The 15,643-nt window shown below is 36.4% G+C and overlaps 1 protein-coding gene across 13 annotated transcripts in view; it reads left to right on the plus strand.

Moving 5' to 3' along the window:
* Positions 1-15,643, plus strand: part of PPFIA2 (PTPRF interacting protein alpha 2) — a 289,892-nt gene that overhangs the window by 215,738 nt on the left and 58,511 nt on the right. For all 13 annotated transcript variants that reach the window (XM_033056917.2, XM_033056913.2, XM_033056914.2 and 10 more), the window contains 3 exons: positions 6,561-6,782; positions 7,369-7,515; positions 9,321-9,455. In XM_033056917.2, coding sequence (XP_032912808.1) covers positions 6,561-6,782; positions 7,369-7,515; positions 9,321-9,455 — 504 coding nt within the window. The remainder of the gene's footprint in view (positions 1-6,560; positions 6,783-7,368; positions 7,516-9,320; positions 9,456-15,643) is intronic.

A 15,643-nucleotide genomic window follows, 5' to 3' on the forward strand; every position in this document is an offset into this window, starting at 1 on the left:
GCAATGAAGACCAGATGCTGTTACATTTTATGAGGAATTCAGAGCCTTATATACTTAACTTTTTGCAAGAACTAAACAGCTGGGTCTATTTTGCTTTATAATAAACCTCAGATTGTCACATTTAGCTTATATAAGAATCGCGTTTTTTCTTCTTACTCATAACATTAATATATTAAAATAATTAAATGTTCAAAATTAAATAATTAGTTTATGAATAAAAAAATCTGCGAAAACATTGACAAAAATTGTAGGCACTGTATCCTGTAGGAGTAAAAGGTGTTTTGCCAAGGCAAACATAGTGGGCTAAAATGTTCAGAGTGCAAATCAATTACTATTAATAAACATAAGAAATGTCTTTCAGAGCAATTATTAGAATCAGTTCTGGTTTTTGGACTTGATTATTTTTGGATTTTCTGATGTATGTTTTTGTATGATTAATAGAAAACTGCAGAAAACTTCCAGTTTCCATTTAAAAGTTTATATCACATACAGTCCTTTGTTTTGAATGAATAAATAAAAATCTTTCAACTGGCAGCATAATGAAATGTCAGAGAATGGAGTGAAGGAGGGACCTATGTATACATGTAATGTACAAAAAATACTGAGAGCTATGATCCTTGCCCCAAAGCATATACATTCTACATTAGAGAAATAATACAAAATACATTTGATAAGCAGATGATGAGTTTGTTTACAAGCTATGCAGATATCTTTCTGTTTTCTAATTATCTGTTTCTGGATTAATATTGATAAAGCTAATTCAAGAATTGTGCTGAGAGGGACTTAATCAAGGTTGATGGCTTGACACATCTGAGGAGGTGAGGAGTATTGAGTGAAAGGAAACATGGATAAAAGCTTCAGCTGGGATTAGAAGCCTTCATGAATCTAAGGACAGTATGCAGTTTTCTTTCACAAAGTGTCTAGGCAAATATTTTATAAGTACTGTTCTGCTTAATAGTTTAGTATGGCTGCATGGCTATGAATACTTAGTGCCCCACACTGCAGCATAGAGAGCTGCATTGCTTATGTGTAGTTTAAATGATAAATCAATAGACTTAGCTCTTCCCTTGTTTCATATAAATTAGTGTGCCTTTCATTCATACAAGTTTCTTTTCCTTTTTACCCAGTAGAAACCCCTATATGCTACTACATATTAAACCTGTTTGAACACAGCTTTAAAGGGGGAATTTTGCAGGGGAATTTTTCATTTCAAGTACTGTGATAGCTGACAGCATTGCTGTCTGACCTTTGCTGAGTGATTTACTGGAAGGAGTTGCCAGAACATAATTTGTAATGGTAGAGTGGGAAGACTACTAAGAGAAAGGTGCTAGTCAAGGCAAATGAGGATTGATTTTGTGTGTATAGTTTGGTTTGAACAGCTAGATAGGCCCTTGCAATAAAGGAGCAGTAACTGATTTCTGTCTGTGAGAGCTGAAAAAGTCTTCCAAAAATGTAAAAGAAATAGGCAGGCATTTGGGTAGGGACCAGCAACCAGAAAAAAAATGTCCACCCAACAAGTGAACACCCTCCCCTCCCTCATATTGCAAAAGGACTAAAGTGGGAGAGGTGATCACAGGCATCAGAAAAATGAATATGTGCTGAAAGCTGACCAGGAAACAGGCATTCTAGATCTTAAATTACTAACAAAACTAGGAGTCTTTTGATGGCTCAGTAGAAAGAGCAAGTAGTGCAAGAGAAGTCCAAAATGTGTGAAACAACCTAGAGAAGTAGAATAATTTTCAAACACGGGCAATCAACCACTTAGAAATGACTGTGACAGCTTAGGTTTAATGCTACTGGTCTTGGCATAGCTTTACACACTCTAGTTTGTGTGCTGGTTACATGGATGATGATCATGCTGCTTTTGCATGTTTAGTTGTCCTTTGGGTTTGGCCTATTGCATAGCAATGTGTCTCTGTTAGTATCACTTTCTTCTGAATGTTTTGTATCAGGCATTTGAATGGAATGGGGTGAAAGGAGTCTACACTATAGTAAAAAGCATCCTCTGGTAACTTATTTGTTCTTACTTCTTAAACTGCATCAGTAAGTATAACTGTTTGCAGCATTGATTTTTACTCTTGCTTTCATAAAAGTAAATGGCCTGTATAATTAGCTTGGTGGTGGTTTTACTTACTTTTTGATATTCCTATGCTATAGAATTCAGATAAGTTTGATCTGTGAAGTAAACTGTATTTCTGTCTCTTCCCTAATGATGTGGCCTTCATGACCAGATATTCTAAGTTGAAAGGAGTATCTACATCATTATAGAGCTAAAATTAATCTTTTTTTCCCCTGAGATTTGAGGCAAAAAATTCCAAATTTCCATGTGAGGATCATGGTGCAATGGGGATTTGTGGTGCAATGAACTTGCCAGTACTTTAAAAAAGAAATGTCAATTAGTGTTACTCATCATTTAGAGTGTCCTAGTAAAGAGTAGACATAAGCACACAATTTTAGGATTTAAATAAACAAGACCACAAGTAAAAAGAGAGAATACACTGTCACATAAAACCCCCAACCATGCAACCCAGTACTTACACCACAAAAATACTTTTTTCTTCTAGGAATTCTAGAAGACCAGACTTCTGAATTTTTAGATTACTTTCAATTATTCAAAGGTGCCTTATGGTTAAATTTAGTTCTCAAACATGGAAATGCTTGTCCATACGGGCATCCTGTGAGAATCACCTGTGCTCCTACTACCTAAACTAAGAGGCAAAAATGAGGAGTTCTGTCACATTAATGAGTCCTGTCTCTGCTGCAGGTTTTTCAGAGATAACCTCAAGCAGTGTTACTGGTTTCCTTTTCACCACTCTCTGAGGTTGAAGTCTAGCAAAAAATACAGAAATTATTGCTCGTGGACCAAATATTTTGTGCCAGAATTTCTACAACTGGAAAGAAAATGTCACCTGGAGATGCCTTTTTACTGTTCTTGGGATTTGCTTTTAAAAATTAAGTTTTCCTGTACATTTTACCACACATGTGGTTGAGCATAAATGCAAAATAAAATGGAAAAGAACTTTGCTGTATAACCTGAGACAGTTTTACTATTTCTTCTGGGAAATTCTGTAGATGGGTGTCCTTACTGGTTTTTTTATTATTTTACATTATGCATAACTCCAATTAGTTTGACTCCGGTGTTATTTTGCTAGGGTTTAACTGAAAGGGCAGGATAAATTAGATTAACAGAGACTACAATATTCCAGATTAGCTTTAATTTACAATTTCACACAGTGTTCCTTTTACCATTTTTGCAGTTGCTTTTCTTTTATTATCTCATGTAGAGTAAAGCAGCAATATAGGGGGGGTTTATGGTTCTTTGTAATGCTCCAATCTGCTGTCCTTCTCCCTGCTGACACTCCTATGTGAGCAGTAGATTGTCTTATTGCTGTGCTTTTTTTGGCTCTTGAAAGAAAGAAAACTATATTCCAGGGATGTTATTTTCCTTTTCATGCTGTTCAGTGGCCGGGAACATTTACTTTCCTCCTCCGTTTCCAAAGACCTTAAGAAATTTAAAAAATTAATTCTCCCCCCAAATATTTCTTGTTTATTTCTTGTTTAATCCCTATTATCTCCTCTTTCCTATCTCTGAGTGTGTCACCTGTTATAGTTAGTACCATCACTGTCATCAGATTCACTTGATGATTATTCCATCCTTTCTATTTCTTATCCCATCTTGTTTAACTACATTTGGGTGAGTGTAAAGGCTTTCTTTATGAAGGAAGAATATATTTAAACCCATAGTAATAACCATGGTATTTATGTTATATCAGTTATTTATCCAGTGGGGTGATATGGTGATGTAGCAGAAAAGAAAAAGAAAAAAAAAGTATCCCAGCTTACAAAAACCCACCACAGGCATCCTCTTGCTGTTGCTCTTTCGCTCATTGTTCCCAGGAAAGGAGGAATGCAAGTGTTGCTTTGCTGAGTAGAGATGTTATTGCTCATAAAACTTTGCTCTTACCTAGCCCAAGAAAAAACATCTTAAGCCTCTCTTGAGCCTTCCAGTCCAACGCCAGTGAGATTTCTGATGGGGCTGAGAAACCTGTGGAAAGGGGCAGGAGCAGAGGCCCTCACAGTGTGTGTAGATGCTGAGCACACACTGCAGCTGTGTGTACCTGCCATGTCTGTAGGAGGCAAGAAAGATGAGGGGAAAATATGTGATAATGCCACTTCTGAAGCACTGAAGTCTGAAAAAGTAAATGTGATAGAAACAGATGGACTGTTTGTATTGGGTAAACCAGTTAGCAAAAAACCCTCAAAGCATTGAAGCGTGTGAGCTATTTGCCACATTTCTTTTTTCAAGGAAAGATAGCTATTGGTCTTAGATTCTTTCATTGAACTAATTGAACTTAAGGAGTGTGTCCATATGTAGCTTTTTCATGACTGCCTTTGATAGACAGCATCATAAAATTTGTTGAAGACTTCATCTGGATGATTAACTTCTAAGACAGATTTAGGGATCATGTATGTTTTTTATTTTCTGTGCTAGTGTTTTGACCAGTTAGAAAGTTTTCTTTAGCATTCCTTCTTTAAAGATTTCCCAAATGCTTCAGTTTGCCTCCAGTACTTCCTTTTCCACCACTCCAACTAATTAGACACTATTTTTTCAATTTTGGGGTAGTATAGGGATATGAGAAACAAATTCTAATTGCAGTATCACTTGTCTTTCCAGAAATCTTGAATACTAAGTGAATCAGCAGGAAAAAAAATGGTTTTCAGATTTAATTTTTATTTGATTTAGTTATTCATATCATAAGGAAAAAAGCTTCATTATTGAAAAGAGAGTATGTCTCTTGCAGTTTACATACTCTCAGATACCATGGGTTGCCATTTCATAATTATCAGGGTTTATATCACATAAGGTACATGAACACATGCCATTTATTGCATTTGAGATTTGATATTTGGCTTATTATAACTTTGCAGAATTCCTGGACTACTTTTCAGAGAACTGTAGGGCAAATTCCATGCAAGATAAACTTTTCTAACCTGTGAAAACTGCTAAAATTGCTGTATGAGATTATAGCTGTAAAACAATAAATTATAATTGTCATAGATAAAAACTTTATCATAAATTTTCAAAATTTTGAAAGTATAATGGTTTGGATGTCTTATCCTGTTTCAGTATTTGAGTACTATTTAGTTTGTGACAGCTGTATTTTAATAGCATTTTGATTCAAGCAGACTAATTGAACACTTTCAAAATATCAAACTAAGTATAAATAAGTTTTTAATTTGCTATGCTTATCTTACCATGGTGTCCTGAAAGTAGATAAACGATGGTTCAGCAGCTAACATAAAATATCTAAAATATAATTAGGTAGTATGAAGAATATAACTTTGGAACAGTGTTACTAGAGTGAATTTTTGAAGCAATTTTATTCAGGGAAGAACACTGGGACAGGTGACCTTGATCTGGGTTCGTTTTATGGCTGATTGAGAAAAGAATGCTGTTAAAGCCATTAAATAATTTTCTTAGAATGTGCTAGAAGATTTCTGTATAAATCTATTTTGACAATAATAATACAAAATGCTAATGAAAGCTGGTTTCCCCTCAGAACCTGCTAGGGTATTTCCATATATACATTGCTATACACATTATCACTTGGACAATAAGCATCATTTGGGACCAATGTTTCTTTATAATGCCTAAAAATATAGTTACAGTAAAATACTTTGCTCCTGTGTCACATAGTATAAAATTGTACATAATCGGGAATGCTAATGACAGGTTAGGTACTTTGGTTTTATTTTTTCATGTTGCAGGTCAAATCAAATATTTCTGATTTTGTTTGTTCTTTATAACTGTTTTTTGGCATGAGAGAATTAAACTTGTATGAAGCTGTAGGCTTAGCCGATACTGGAAAAGGTTAATGTGAATATCTGTTGCAATGAGGCAATACCAGCAAGTCCTGCTGGTGAATGCACTTCTATCCTGAAATCAGTTATTTGCAAAATAAATCATATTGCTGAGATCATATCCCAAATCTTGATTTTTTTTTGTTTTGTTTTGTTTTTTTGTTTTTTGTTTATAACTATATTAATACCAAGGCTTTCGGCAGCATATAAATTACTTCACCAGAATTTGTTTCTAATGTAGATTTAACCAGTATGTTGTCTATTCTGAAAGCAGTTTCTGGCACACTGAGTTTGTGATTTATTAATGTTGTTTCCTGTCTGCAGCAGGGTATATTTTGCAAACAACATTAACATTATTTAAAATAAAATGCTGTGTAAGTTTAGTTAAGACCAATGAAAGCAATCTGGTGATTTTTAGAAGTATTGTTTTAATCTGTACTCAAATAGTCATAATGCCAAACAAAATCTTTTTGTGTGTAGTATTCTGTTCTTAATGCAAGTATTTACATCTGTGATGCTACATTCTGAAATCAATGAATTAATCTTCTGCTATTTTTTTCATAACTATACCTTGAAAATGTTGCTTTTTTTTCTTACTAGTTACTTTGGTAATTTTTAAAATAATCTTTGCTTTAGAAATTCTTTAGCAAGACCCCACATTAAAAGATAATAAATCAATGTCACTTCTCCATTAACAGCGCCTATCAAATGGCTCAATAGACTCAAATGATGAAGCCAGTCAAGTCGTTGAACTTCAGGAGCTATTGGAAAAGCAAAACTATGAAATGGCACAGATGAAGGAGCGTCTGGCTGCACTGTCCTCTCGGGTGGGAGAGGTAGAGCAAGAAGCAGAGACTACAAGAAAGGAGCTCATTAAAACAGAGGAAATGAACAGTAAATATCAGAGAGACATTAGAGAGGTAAGGAATTCACCATGCTCACCTCATATTTCTTGATTGCTGTTCCTGTCATATCCACTACAAACTGATAGAGGCCAATGTATACAAGCAGCAAAATTTGAGCACTGATGAAAGAAAGCCCTTAAATATAGGAGAGAGAAAATTTAAATTAAGAAAGAGTACTAGAATTTTATTCCTTTCTCTCAATAAATGAAAGTAAAATTTAATTTTCTGTCTCTTTCCTCCACTTAAATTTGTAATGTTTCTCACTATGCAGATATTCTCAATATGTTTGGATGGTTGGCTTCTAGAATCTATTTTAGTATACATTAGTTATCTTTCTATTACATTGACTGAGTATAGTATCAGTGCCACAGCTTAATTGACAAGGTGGAGTTGTGCCATAGGTTGGACCTGATGATCTCAAAGCTGATGCTGTGATTCTGTATCACAGCTACAAGAAATCCCAAATAACTCTGAAACTGAGCATTTACTGCAGAGCATACCTTACACTCCTGTCTACTATTAGCATGAAAATTAAACTGGTATAAAATTATGTACTGTTTTAATTGCATGGCTCCTGACGGGGATTTTTCAATCACATTAGGCAATGGCACAAAAGGAAGACATGGAAGAAAGGATAACTACGCTGGAGAAGCGCTACCTCAGTGCTCAGAGAGAATCCACCTCCATACACGACATGAACGATAAGCTAGAAAATGAACTGGCAAACAAGGAAGCCATCCTGCGTCAGGTGCTGCACCTGCATTAGTCACTTGTTTTCTTCATGCACAATGACAATCGATGTCAGTTTACTGTAAGAAGTTCTCATTAGGTTAATCTATTCAGTTTTAATCAACAGATCAGTTAGTCTAAAAAGTCCTAAATTGTTCAGCATCTCTAAATTTTGTATCAGCTACTACAGCTGCGAACAATAATTTCAATGTGTACATTCAATGTTGGAAAATAACTGTGTTTTCTGATAGAGTCTTTTATAAGTGCACATAGTCTTATTCCTTAAGTAGTGGAATATCCTTGCTTCTTATGTAACAGTTTTGGAATTTAGTTTTCTAAAAAATAGCTTGGGCTACAAGAATTCTTTTCTGCAGGAAAAATCAAAATTTACATACTACATATTCTAATGATTTTACAGATGACTAGAGTGCAAATAACATTTTAATAAGCTAAATTAACTGTGAATATGTTTTAAGAAAGCTTATAACATGACTGTGCAGCTTTCTCTCATGGTACTTTGTTTCCATGGTGATTCCAAATCTGGAATTCAAACTGAACATAAAACACTGTGTTGTGATTTAAAGAATATGACATAAACTGAAAGTAAACATGAAGTGAATATCATTCAAACTGTATCATTCAAACCCAACCTCAGTATCAGACATTTCTTCCTAGCATGTCTTTAAACAATTTAAAGTGCTTTATGGGAAATTAGCCTGTGTGATGCAATAATCTCTGCTTCCTGTAATAGTATGCAGATGTATTTGCACACACATGCACACATCCCCCTGTATCTCTGTGTATATATATGGATTTGACTACTTCTTCAGGGAAATTAAACCATCAGAACCCAAACTCTCCAGCTTTTGTCAGCATCCTTAGACTATTTTAAGAGGTATCTTCAATTGTCAGGGGGACAACCACCCAACGATGGAAAAAGTAAGGTACTTGTGTCTGAGTTCTTATTGTTGCCAATGTAAGTCATGCTGTGCTATAGAGTTCTGCCTCCTCAAAGCAGGAATCAAAACAACTAGGCTTAGAACATATACATGGTCACACTTAAAGTTCATTTGCAGCACTGAGATGAGAAAAACCTAGCTTGTCATGTTTTTTGAAGGATTAAAAAAGAATCTACAGTCACACTCCTTCTTCATTTTGTCTTGTATTACCTGGATTGAACAAGAAAGCACCAACTCTTAAAAAATCTTAATTCTGGGGTGCATCTCAGTAGGCCAAAAAATGCTGCAGTTATAAAAAGTCCTCCTATTTCCCTTTAATAGTTATCGCAGCTTACTCAATTTCACCTCTGTAAAATGAGATTTAATTGTAATTAATCAAATGTCAGTTTTAACTTTTTACAAAACATGACTACCATTCATTCAGAAAACCGTTTGGCAATTTATTCAGGGAGTTCTATCCTTTCAGAATTGTACTTCTTTCCCATTTTAGCTCATATGTAAATTTTTCTGAAAGATGGACTGTATTTCCATTTAGAAAATTCTCATTTTACTGGCACCAGTACTATAATGTTGCTCAGATAAATACTGCATCCGTCAGTGGAACTTTTTCATCTTAATTAGTGCCATTTTACAAGTCCTTTTGTTCACCTTCATGAGATCCTTGAGTGTCAAATCAGAAGTAACACTGGCAGCCTACATTGTTCCATACTTGGGTTAATACCTCCCCAGTAACCTCTCCCACACTGAGGGGTGTCTTGCCCTTGTCTTGTTGATGACTTTTGCTATCATTTCACTCAGAAAGGAAAGGAAAATCCTTAATATTGATTTTAATTTTTATGATTGTTTATCTGTCTTTGGCTTTCAGTTGGAAGACAAAAACAGACAGCTGCAAGAGCGTCTCGAGCTGGCTGAGCAGAAGCTGCAGCAGACCATGAGGAAAGCTGAAACCTTACCTGAAGTGGAGGCTGAACTGGCTCAGAGAATTGCAGCCTTGACTAAGGTACTGAGAAATAGGCTCACTTCAGAAGCCCCATTGTTTAACACTGATTTGCAGTCTGATTCCTCACCTCAAGGAGAAAACAAAGGTAGTGTCAAGCCAATTGAAAGAAGAAAATGTTTCTTGATAAGTATGTACACAAGAATGGTTTCAACGGTGTGTTTGCATTTCTTAGCATTTTGATGACAGGAAAAGTAGTTATCTGTTAGTTAGCCTAGGCTATACTTACAAAGGAGTCATGTATTTCCAATACAATTGAGCATTACTTAGTCTAGGAGGACTCATTTTACTGTGTAAGAGTTTCTAATTTAAGGGTAGGCGGAGAGGGAATTCCCTTTTCTACAGGTACTTAATTTTTCTGGATGTTTTCGTATACCATATATATAAATGACACCTAGTTTTATTACAATAAGTGCTACGAAATCAAATCCTGGTGGCAGGTGGGATCATTTGCAGCACAAATGACAACTTGCAGAACATGCTTACAAGATTTGCTTTGAATGATTCTTTGTATCATATGTGCAAAGAAAAATGTGAAACTCTGAGTGGATTGCAACTTTTTTTTTTTATAAATTTGTTATATGGCTGCTATCTTACAGAGAAATAAGAGGATAAATTTTCAGTGGTGTGCTTTTTATATTTGGCCTTTAATGCTTTCAGCTGTGCACGTAGTTAGTTAATACTGTAGCTCAAGTATTATCAGCTTCATAAAGACATATGATGAGATTTATGCATATATAGACTCTTAAAATCAGATAAAGAAAAATGCATTTAAGAGACTGTAATATATACAATTCTGATTTATCTAAGCTTTCCTTTCTCTATCACCAAGGAATGCTTTTATTAATGTGCTGAACTGTTTTTAAATTTGATGGACTTTTTGCAGTTCCTATATTTCGCATTTTTAGTGAAGCCTTAAATGCTGAGCAGCTCATTAATAAATTCTGATTTTTAAGTAATTTAGTTAAACAGAAGAAACAAAGAAAGGAAGTCTTTGGGGGGAATTTGTGTAGTTTATTTTTTATTAAGGCAAGATAATTATTCAGTAATCAAGGATTTGTACTGTCACTTTAGGTTTGTATGAATGCGTGTGAATCAGCAAGAAGGACTGAAAATTGGGGGAGGTGGCGGGGGGAGGAAGGCAAGAAGAATCAGCAAAAAGAGCTACATGAAATACCAAATAAATTTCGTTGGATTTTAATAAAAACTCAGGAGCACGGAAAAACAATCCCTTGGCATTTTAACTTTTTTTTTCCCATTTGTTTCTGATTCAGCAAATAATAATATATTCTGATGCCCTCAGTAGTTTAAAAATACTGTTTTCTATTTTAAGAGGATTTTTCCTGAATAAGTTCTCCAGCAATTAGCCACCAGTAAGTATTTGGCAGTCTCAAGCATGTCTTTTCTTGCAACTGCATTTTTCCTTGAACATATATTAATGACAAAAATTGTAAGAAGAAATCCCATTTCAACCATGCAGAGCACTCAGGGACTTCCATGAGATACTGTTGTTATTGTGACCATAAAGCTGCAATATACATCTTCGTTTGTCTTCTTACATTATTTCATGGGATGTGGTTAGAGAGCTGTGAATAGAGCTCACCCCATTTCACTTTGATGTATTTGATCAAAGTTTTTGCCAAGCAGGAAACTCTGAGAAATAGGTTATAATGCTGGTTCTTTTCATATCTCAGTGATTACATGAAAAACTGAAAACATGTGTTTTAGTTAAAATTGTGCTACCTTGGAACATATGACATGAAGAATGTCATAATTGGGCCAATAGGCTAAATAAACCTGTGGCCAATGTGTCTTGAATACAATTTCTTTGCAAACTGCAGAGCTTATTAAAGTGCTGCTTTGACAGCTCTGAAGTTTAAAGTCCATTACTTTTCATGGATCACATAAATGAGGCTCTGAACCAAGGACACTGTAATCACTGCAACTTACTTAAGTGGTTTTAAGTTAACTAGCTGGTGTGCTTTTACATGGGGCCAGCTATTCACTGACAACTGCAAGTCCTGCCTGACAGGCTGAATGATGCTGATTTTGCCTTGGTTGGACTTTATGGCAACATACATGCTGTCTGTAGGACTACAATTACCTGGCTGCAGAATCCCCAGAACCTGTCTACCTGAGCTGTGTATACCAGGTAAAAGAGTACCAAATCAGCTACTGTTTCTGTGCTAAAATAAACCAAAAAACTGATTCTCCTTCCTTTAGTACTATCTCAATGAGAGTAGCTTCTCTGAGATTAATGGGGTTACAATCATAAGGAAAAGGTGAATTAAGCCAAATATGCTTTATATGTATTTTAAAGCAAAGTAATGTGGGTTATGTGTGTCGCTGTGGGTAAAATACTAGACCAATTATTTACATGGGGAGATAAACCAAAAAAATTATGTTCTGGATTTGGCTGTAATTTTTCACCATCCCCACCCCACTTCCCATAAATTTAAAAGGCGCATGTTACAGTTCTGCATTCAAATTTTAATAATCTTGCTCATAATAAATTCAGGTTGGGATTCTGCAAATGAAGGATATCAACTGTGATCCTTCTATCATGTCAGTGTTTAAAATTAGTTGGTTTTCCTTTTTTTATGAGTATAAGCTAGTGATATATCTTTCTGCTACTTTTCCATGCCCAAACTATTTCATAAGGAGTGAACTCCCAAAAATTTGGACTATACAGTGAACTTGGATAAGTACTATAAATTTACCTGAATCATTTGAACTTTTCTTTGGCTTTGTTTTCACTGTGTTCTGCCCATTGGGTGAACAATTGGAGGGTTAGTCAGCCTCTGGCAGACTAACCTGGAACAGCATGATCCCATATACTGTGCTGTCCTGCCTGGCCATCACACTGGTACCTTTCTGGTCATGACAAGTAGCACAGCTCTCAGCATGTATCCCAAGACTGAGATTCCCATGACTCATTGAGCCACCTCCTACTCACTCTCACAGTACTGGTCTGTTTGCCTGCCTTGGAGAAGAGGCAGTTCCTAGTAGAAAGAACCTCCCTCCTGTATTAACCTTTCTTTATCCCACAAAATGTTTATTTTCCTCAGAAGGGACAGACATTGGAGCATCAATAATCTTCAGATGGTTAGTCTGTCAAACACAGTTTCTCCCTGCATGTGTTCAAGGAGGGGTCTAGTAGGGCCAGCCAGCATCCACCTACTTCCATTCACTCACTCCCACGAGTAGTCCTTTGCCCCCTGGGTGCTTATGCAGCAGAGGTACCAAGTCATTTCTCTGATCACAAGACTGCAGTCAGCATTTTACACCATCATTCCTGTATGCAGGTCACCAGAAATACCAGCCATGCTTTTCAGCTGCATTAGAGAAGCACTGAGATGGAGGAGACTGTATCATTATAAACCACATTTAGCATAGTAACACTTTCAGTTAATTTTAAAGGTGATAAAAAATTACTTGAGAGTTGGAGGCAAGTGGGACATAATGCTTGTTTTGTGTCAGTGTGGGGACGTGGTTTGCTTTAAGCAGGGAATAAGTTGCAAAACAAGTAAAAGGAGAATGTCTGCCACGAGAGGATGCAAAGAGGGGAAAGAAATTTCCCTGCAAGGAGTGGATGTAGTTAATACAGAAACTTCTCTGAGAAGAAGAGAGAGAAAATATGATGCATTGATAAATCTTCTTACAGGATTAAAAAAAAAAAAATCTTTGAAGGGGAGGGAAGCCAAAGAAAATTTCACATTCACAACTCATTTTGTCTTTTCAAAACACCCCTCTTATTTTGATTCCCTTTTCTTGGGAGATTTTGCCCTGATAGGAGGAAGAAATGAAAGAAGCAAATTTGACAAATCTAAATTGAAGGTGGTGATTTCTAAACCTAATTAGGAGGTACAGAAGGTAGTAGGAAGACAAAGAAGGGGAAAGAAGGTGTGACTGTCTAGTGACTGAAAGGCTAGGGTTTAGAAAAAGGGGACACCTGAACCAATTCATTTTGTCACATCAGTAACAGGTTAGATGCAAGTAAGTAGCTGGTAACTTTGTGAGCTACTGCAACTTGTCACCATGATCACCTATTTTCACCTTCAACTTCATAGCTCAGTTCAATAATTCATTCTTTCTTTATGAATAACACCATTATTCTTAGGATAGACTAAAGTATAAGATGCCAGTAGAAAATCTGGAGAGAGCAGGTGTTCAAAAGTCAGGGTCTCAAAACTGGGGAAATTACTTGTATCATTAGAAAAGTTTAAAACTCAGCACAAAAAACAAAAAAAATTGAATCGTGGCACCTATATTATACAAGTGATTTCTGCATCTGAATTTGGATTTCTTTCTTTTCGACTAAGATGCACAGACCTAGAAAATGTGCCATGCCATCAGTAACAGATGATGTAAAGGCAACATCTTTTTTGTGGGTGCATTAGCAGCAGGAGCACCATCACAGTTTTAACAGGGTTAGAGATCACAGAAGTTGCTTTGGTATTCCCTCAACGCAGAGTTTTCCTGGCTGTTACTACCTTGTGCTGGCTATTCCATGGCATAGAGAGTGCAAAGTGAGCATTAAGACTCATGCTACTTTCTCATAAGTGTCAGACATCATTAGTTTTGTCCGTATATTTTTAATCCAGTTTAAGATGCATGATTTCCCAAATCTATTTATAACTGAATGTTCTGTCTAAATGCTTTAAATGCTAGTTGTTGGATACCACACAATGTGTCATATTAATCCTGTTGTACAGAGTAGGAGCAAACAGGCATTCTTCTTACATTGAAGAAAGAATGTAGGGTAAGGCCTGCCAAGCAAGCAGTTATGTGAGCTCTACTTTCCAATGTTTAGCTCAATAAATTATTAGTAAAACAAATTGCAAGAAATCCAACTTTTCTTTAGGAACCTCAGAGTCCACAGTTATTTGTGCTCTCTCATGTGTGCCTAAAATTCTGCTACAGAAGCATGACAAGCACTGATGTCTCACTCCGCCTTGTGCCTCAAACTCCAAGGCTGAGATGGACACATTCAGTATTTTTATGGTAGGCTGTCAAGCCTCTCAAAGAGCTTATTCCTTATAATTTCTGGGTCTGACTAAGACACATGAACAACAAAAGAGTGTAACTGCCACAGATATACCATTCCTAAGCACGTGGCCTGGGGAAGCCCTTAGGAAAGGATTTGCAAATCCCTTAGAGAGCAGCTGGCTTGCTACAGGGGATTTTTTGTTTGGAGGGGTCTCTCTGAGACCTGGCTGGGGACCTTACTCAATGTAAAGGGTGATGGGCGGTGTTGAAACCCTCATTTTGGGAGGAGACACTGGTTACTGGAGCTCTTTGTCTGCAGGTGGGTTTCTGCAAGTCAGACAAGATGGGAGTATGTACATGAGTTTCTGTCTGTCCTTTTGATTCCCATCCCTGCTGCAGGAGGCTGCACCTGCAGTTGGCATATAATAAGCAGTGGTTAAAATCCGTGAGCAGCTTTAGAGCCCAGAGTAGATACTAAGTCTGTGCACCTGTGCTTGGTCTCTGCCAGACAAGCACTTGAGCATAATTATTGAATATCTTGACTATAAAATAATTTGATGCTTTTGGAGTAAAATAGAATAACACTTCCAGAACAAATGGTACATAAAGGAAACATAAAATATTCTAATACAGTAATTTCATGATTATAAACCGCACCATTTTGACTAAAATTTTGGTCCGAACCCAAAGTGGGCTTATAATCAGGTGAGGCTTATATATGGACAAAGAATGAAAAGTTGCTGTTTTAGTTTGGAGGACAGGTGTCTGCTGAGAAAGGCAGGAGCTTCTCTTCAAAATGGAAAATGTAAACCCCCTCCCTCCAAATTATTATAATTTTGAAATCAAGGGGCTTTCAGGCAAAGATATGGGAATTAGAAATAACAGTTCTTTTCTAGGGAAATTGAAATAGAAATACAGTACTACAAAGAAACAGACTCCAAGCCCTGACAAAGTCAGAGTACAGCCTGACACCCTGTCAGGCAGGGTGTTGGCAGCAGTCCCATTAAATGGTGGCTGCATCCTCCTGCAGTGACAGATGTGATTCAGTTGAAGCAGTGCTCCTGTACAAGGTGCAGTTTCCCTCTGGAGGTCCAGTAGTGATGTGGAGAAATTTGGTTTTCCTCTGGAGTCCAGTGGAGAAAGGGCTTCCCTTAGTGTCCCAAAACCTCTGTTTTTTATCTTGGTAAGAAATGTTGGGCTCT

The sequence above is a fragment of the Catharus ustulatus genome, chromosome 4 (genome assembly GCF_009819885.2).
Source record: "Catharus ustulatus isolate bCatUst1 chromosome 4, bCatUst1.pri.v2, whole genome shotgun sequence".
Taxonomy (NCBI): Eukaryota; Metazoa; Chordata; class Aves; order Passeriformes; family Turdidae; genus Catharus; species Catharus ustulatus.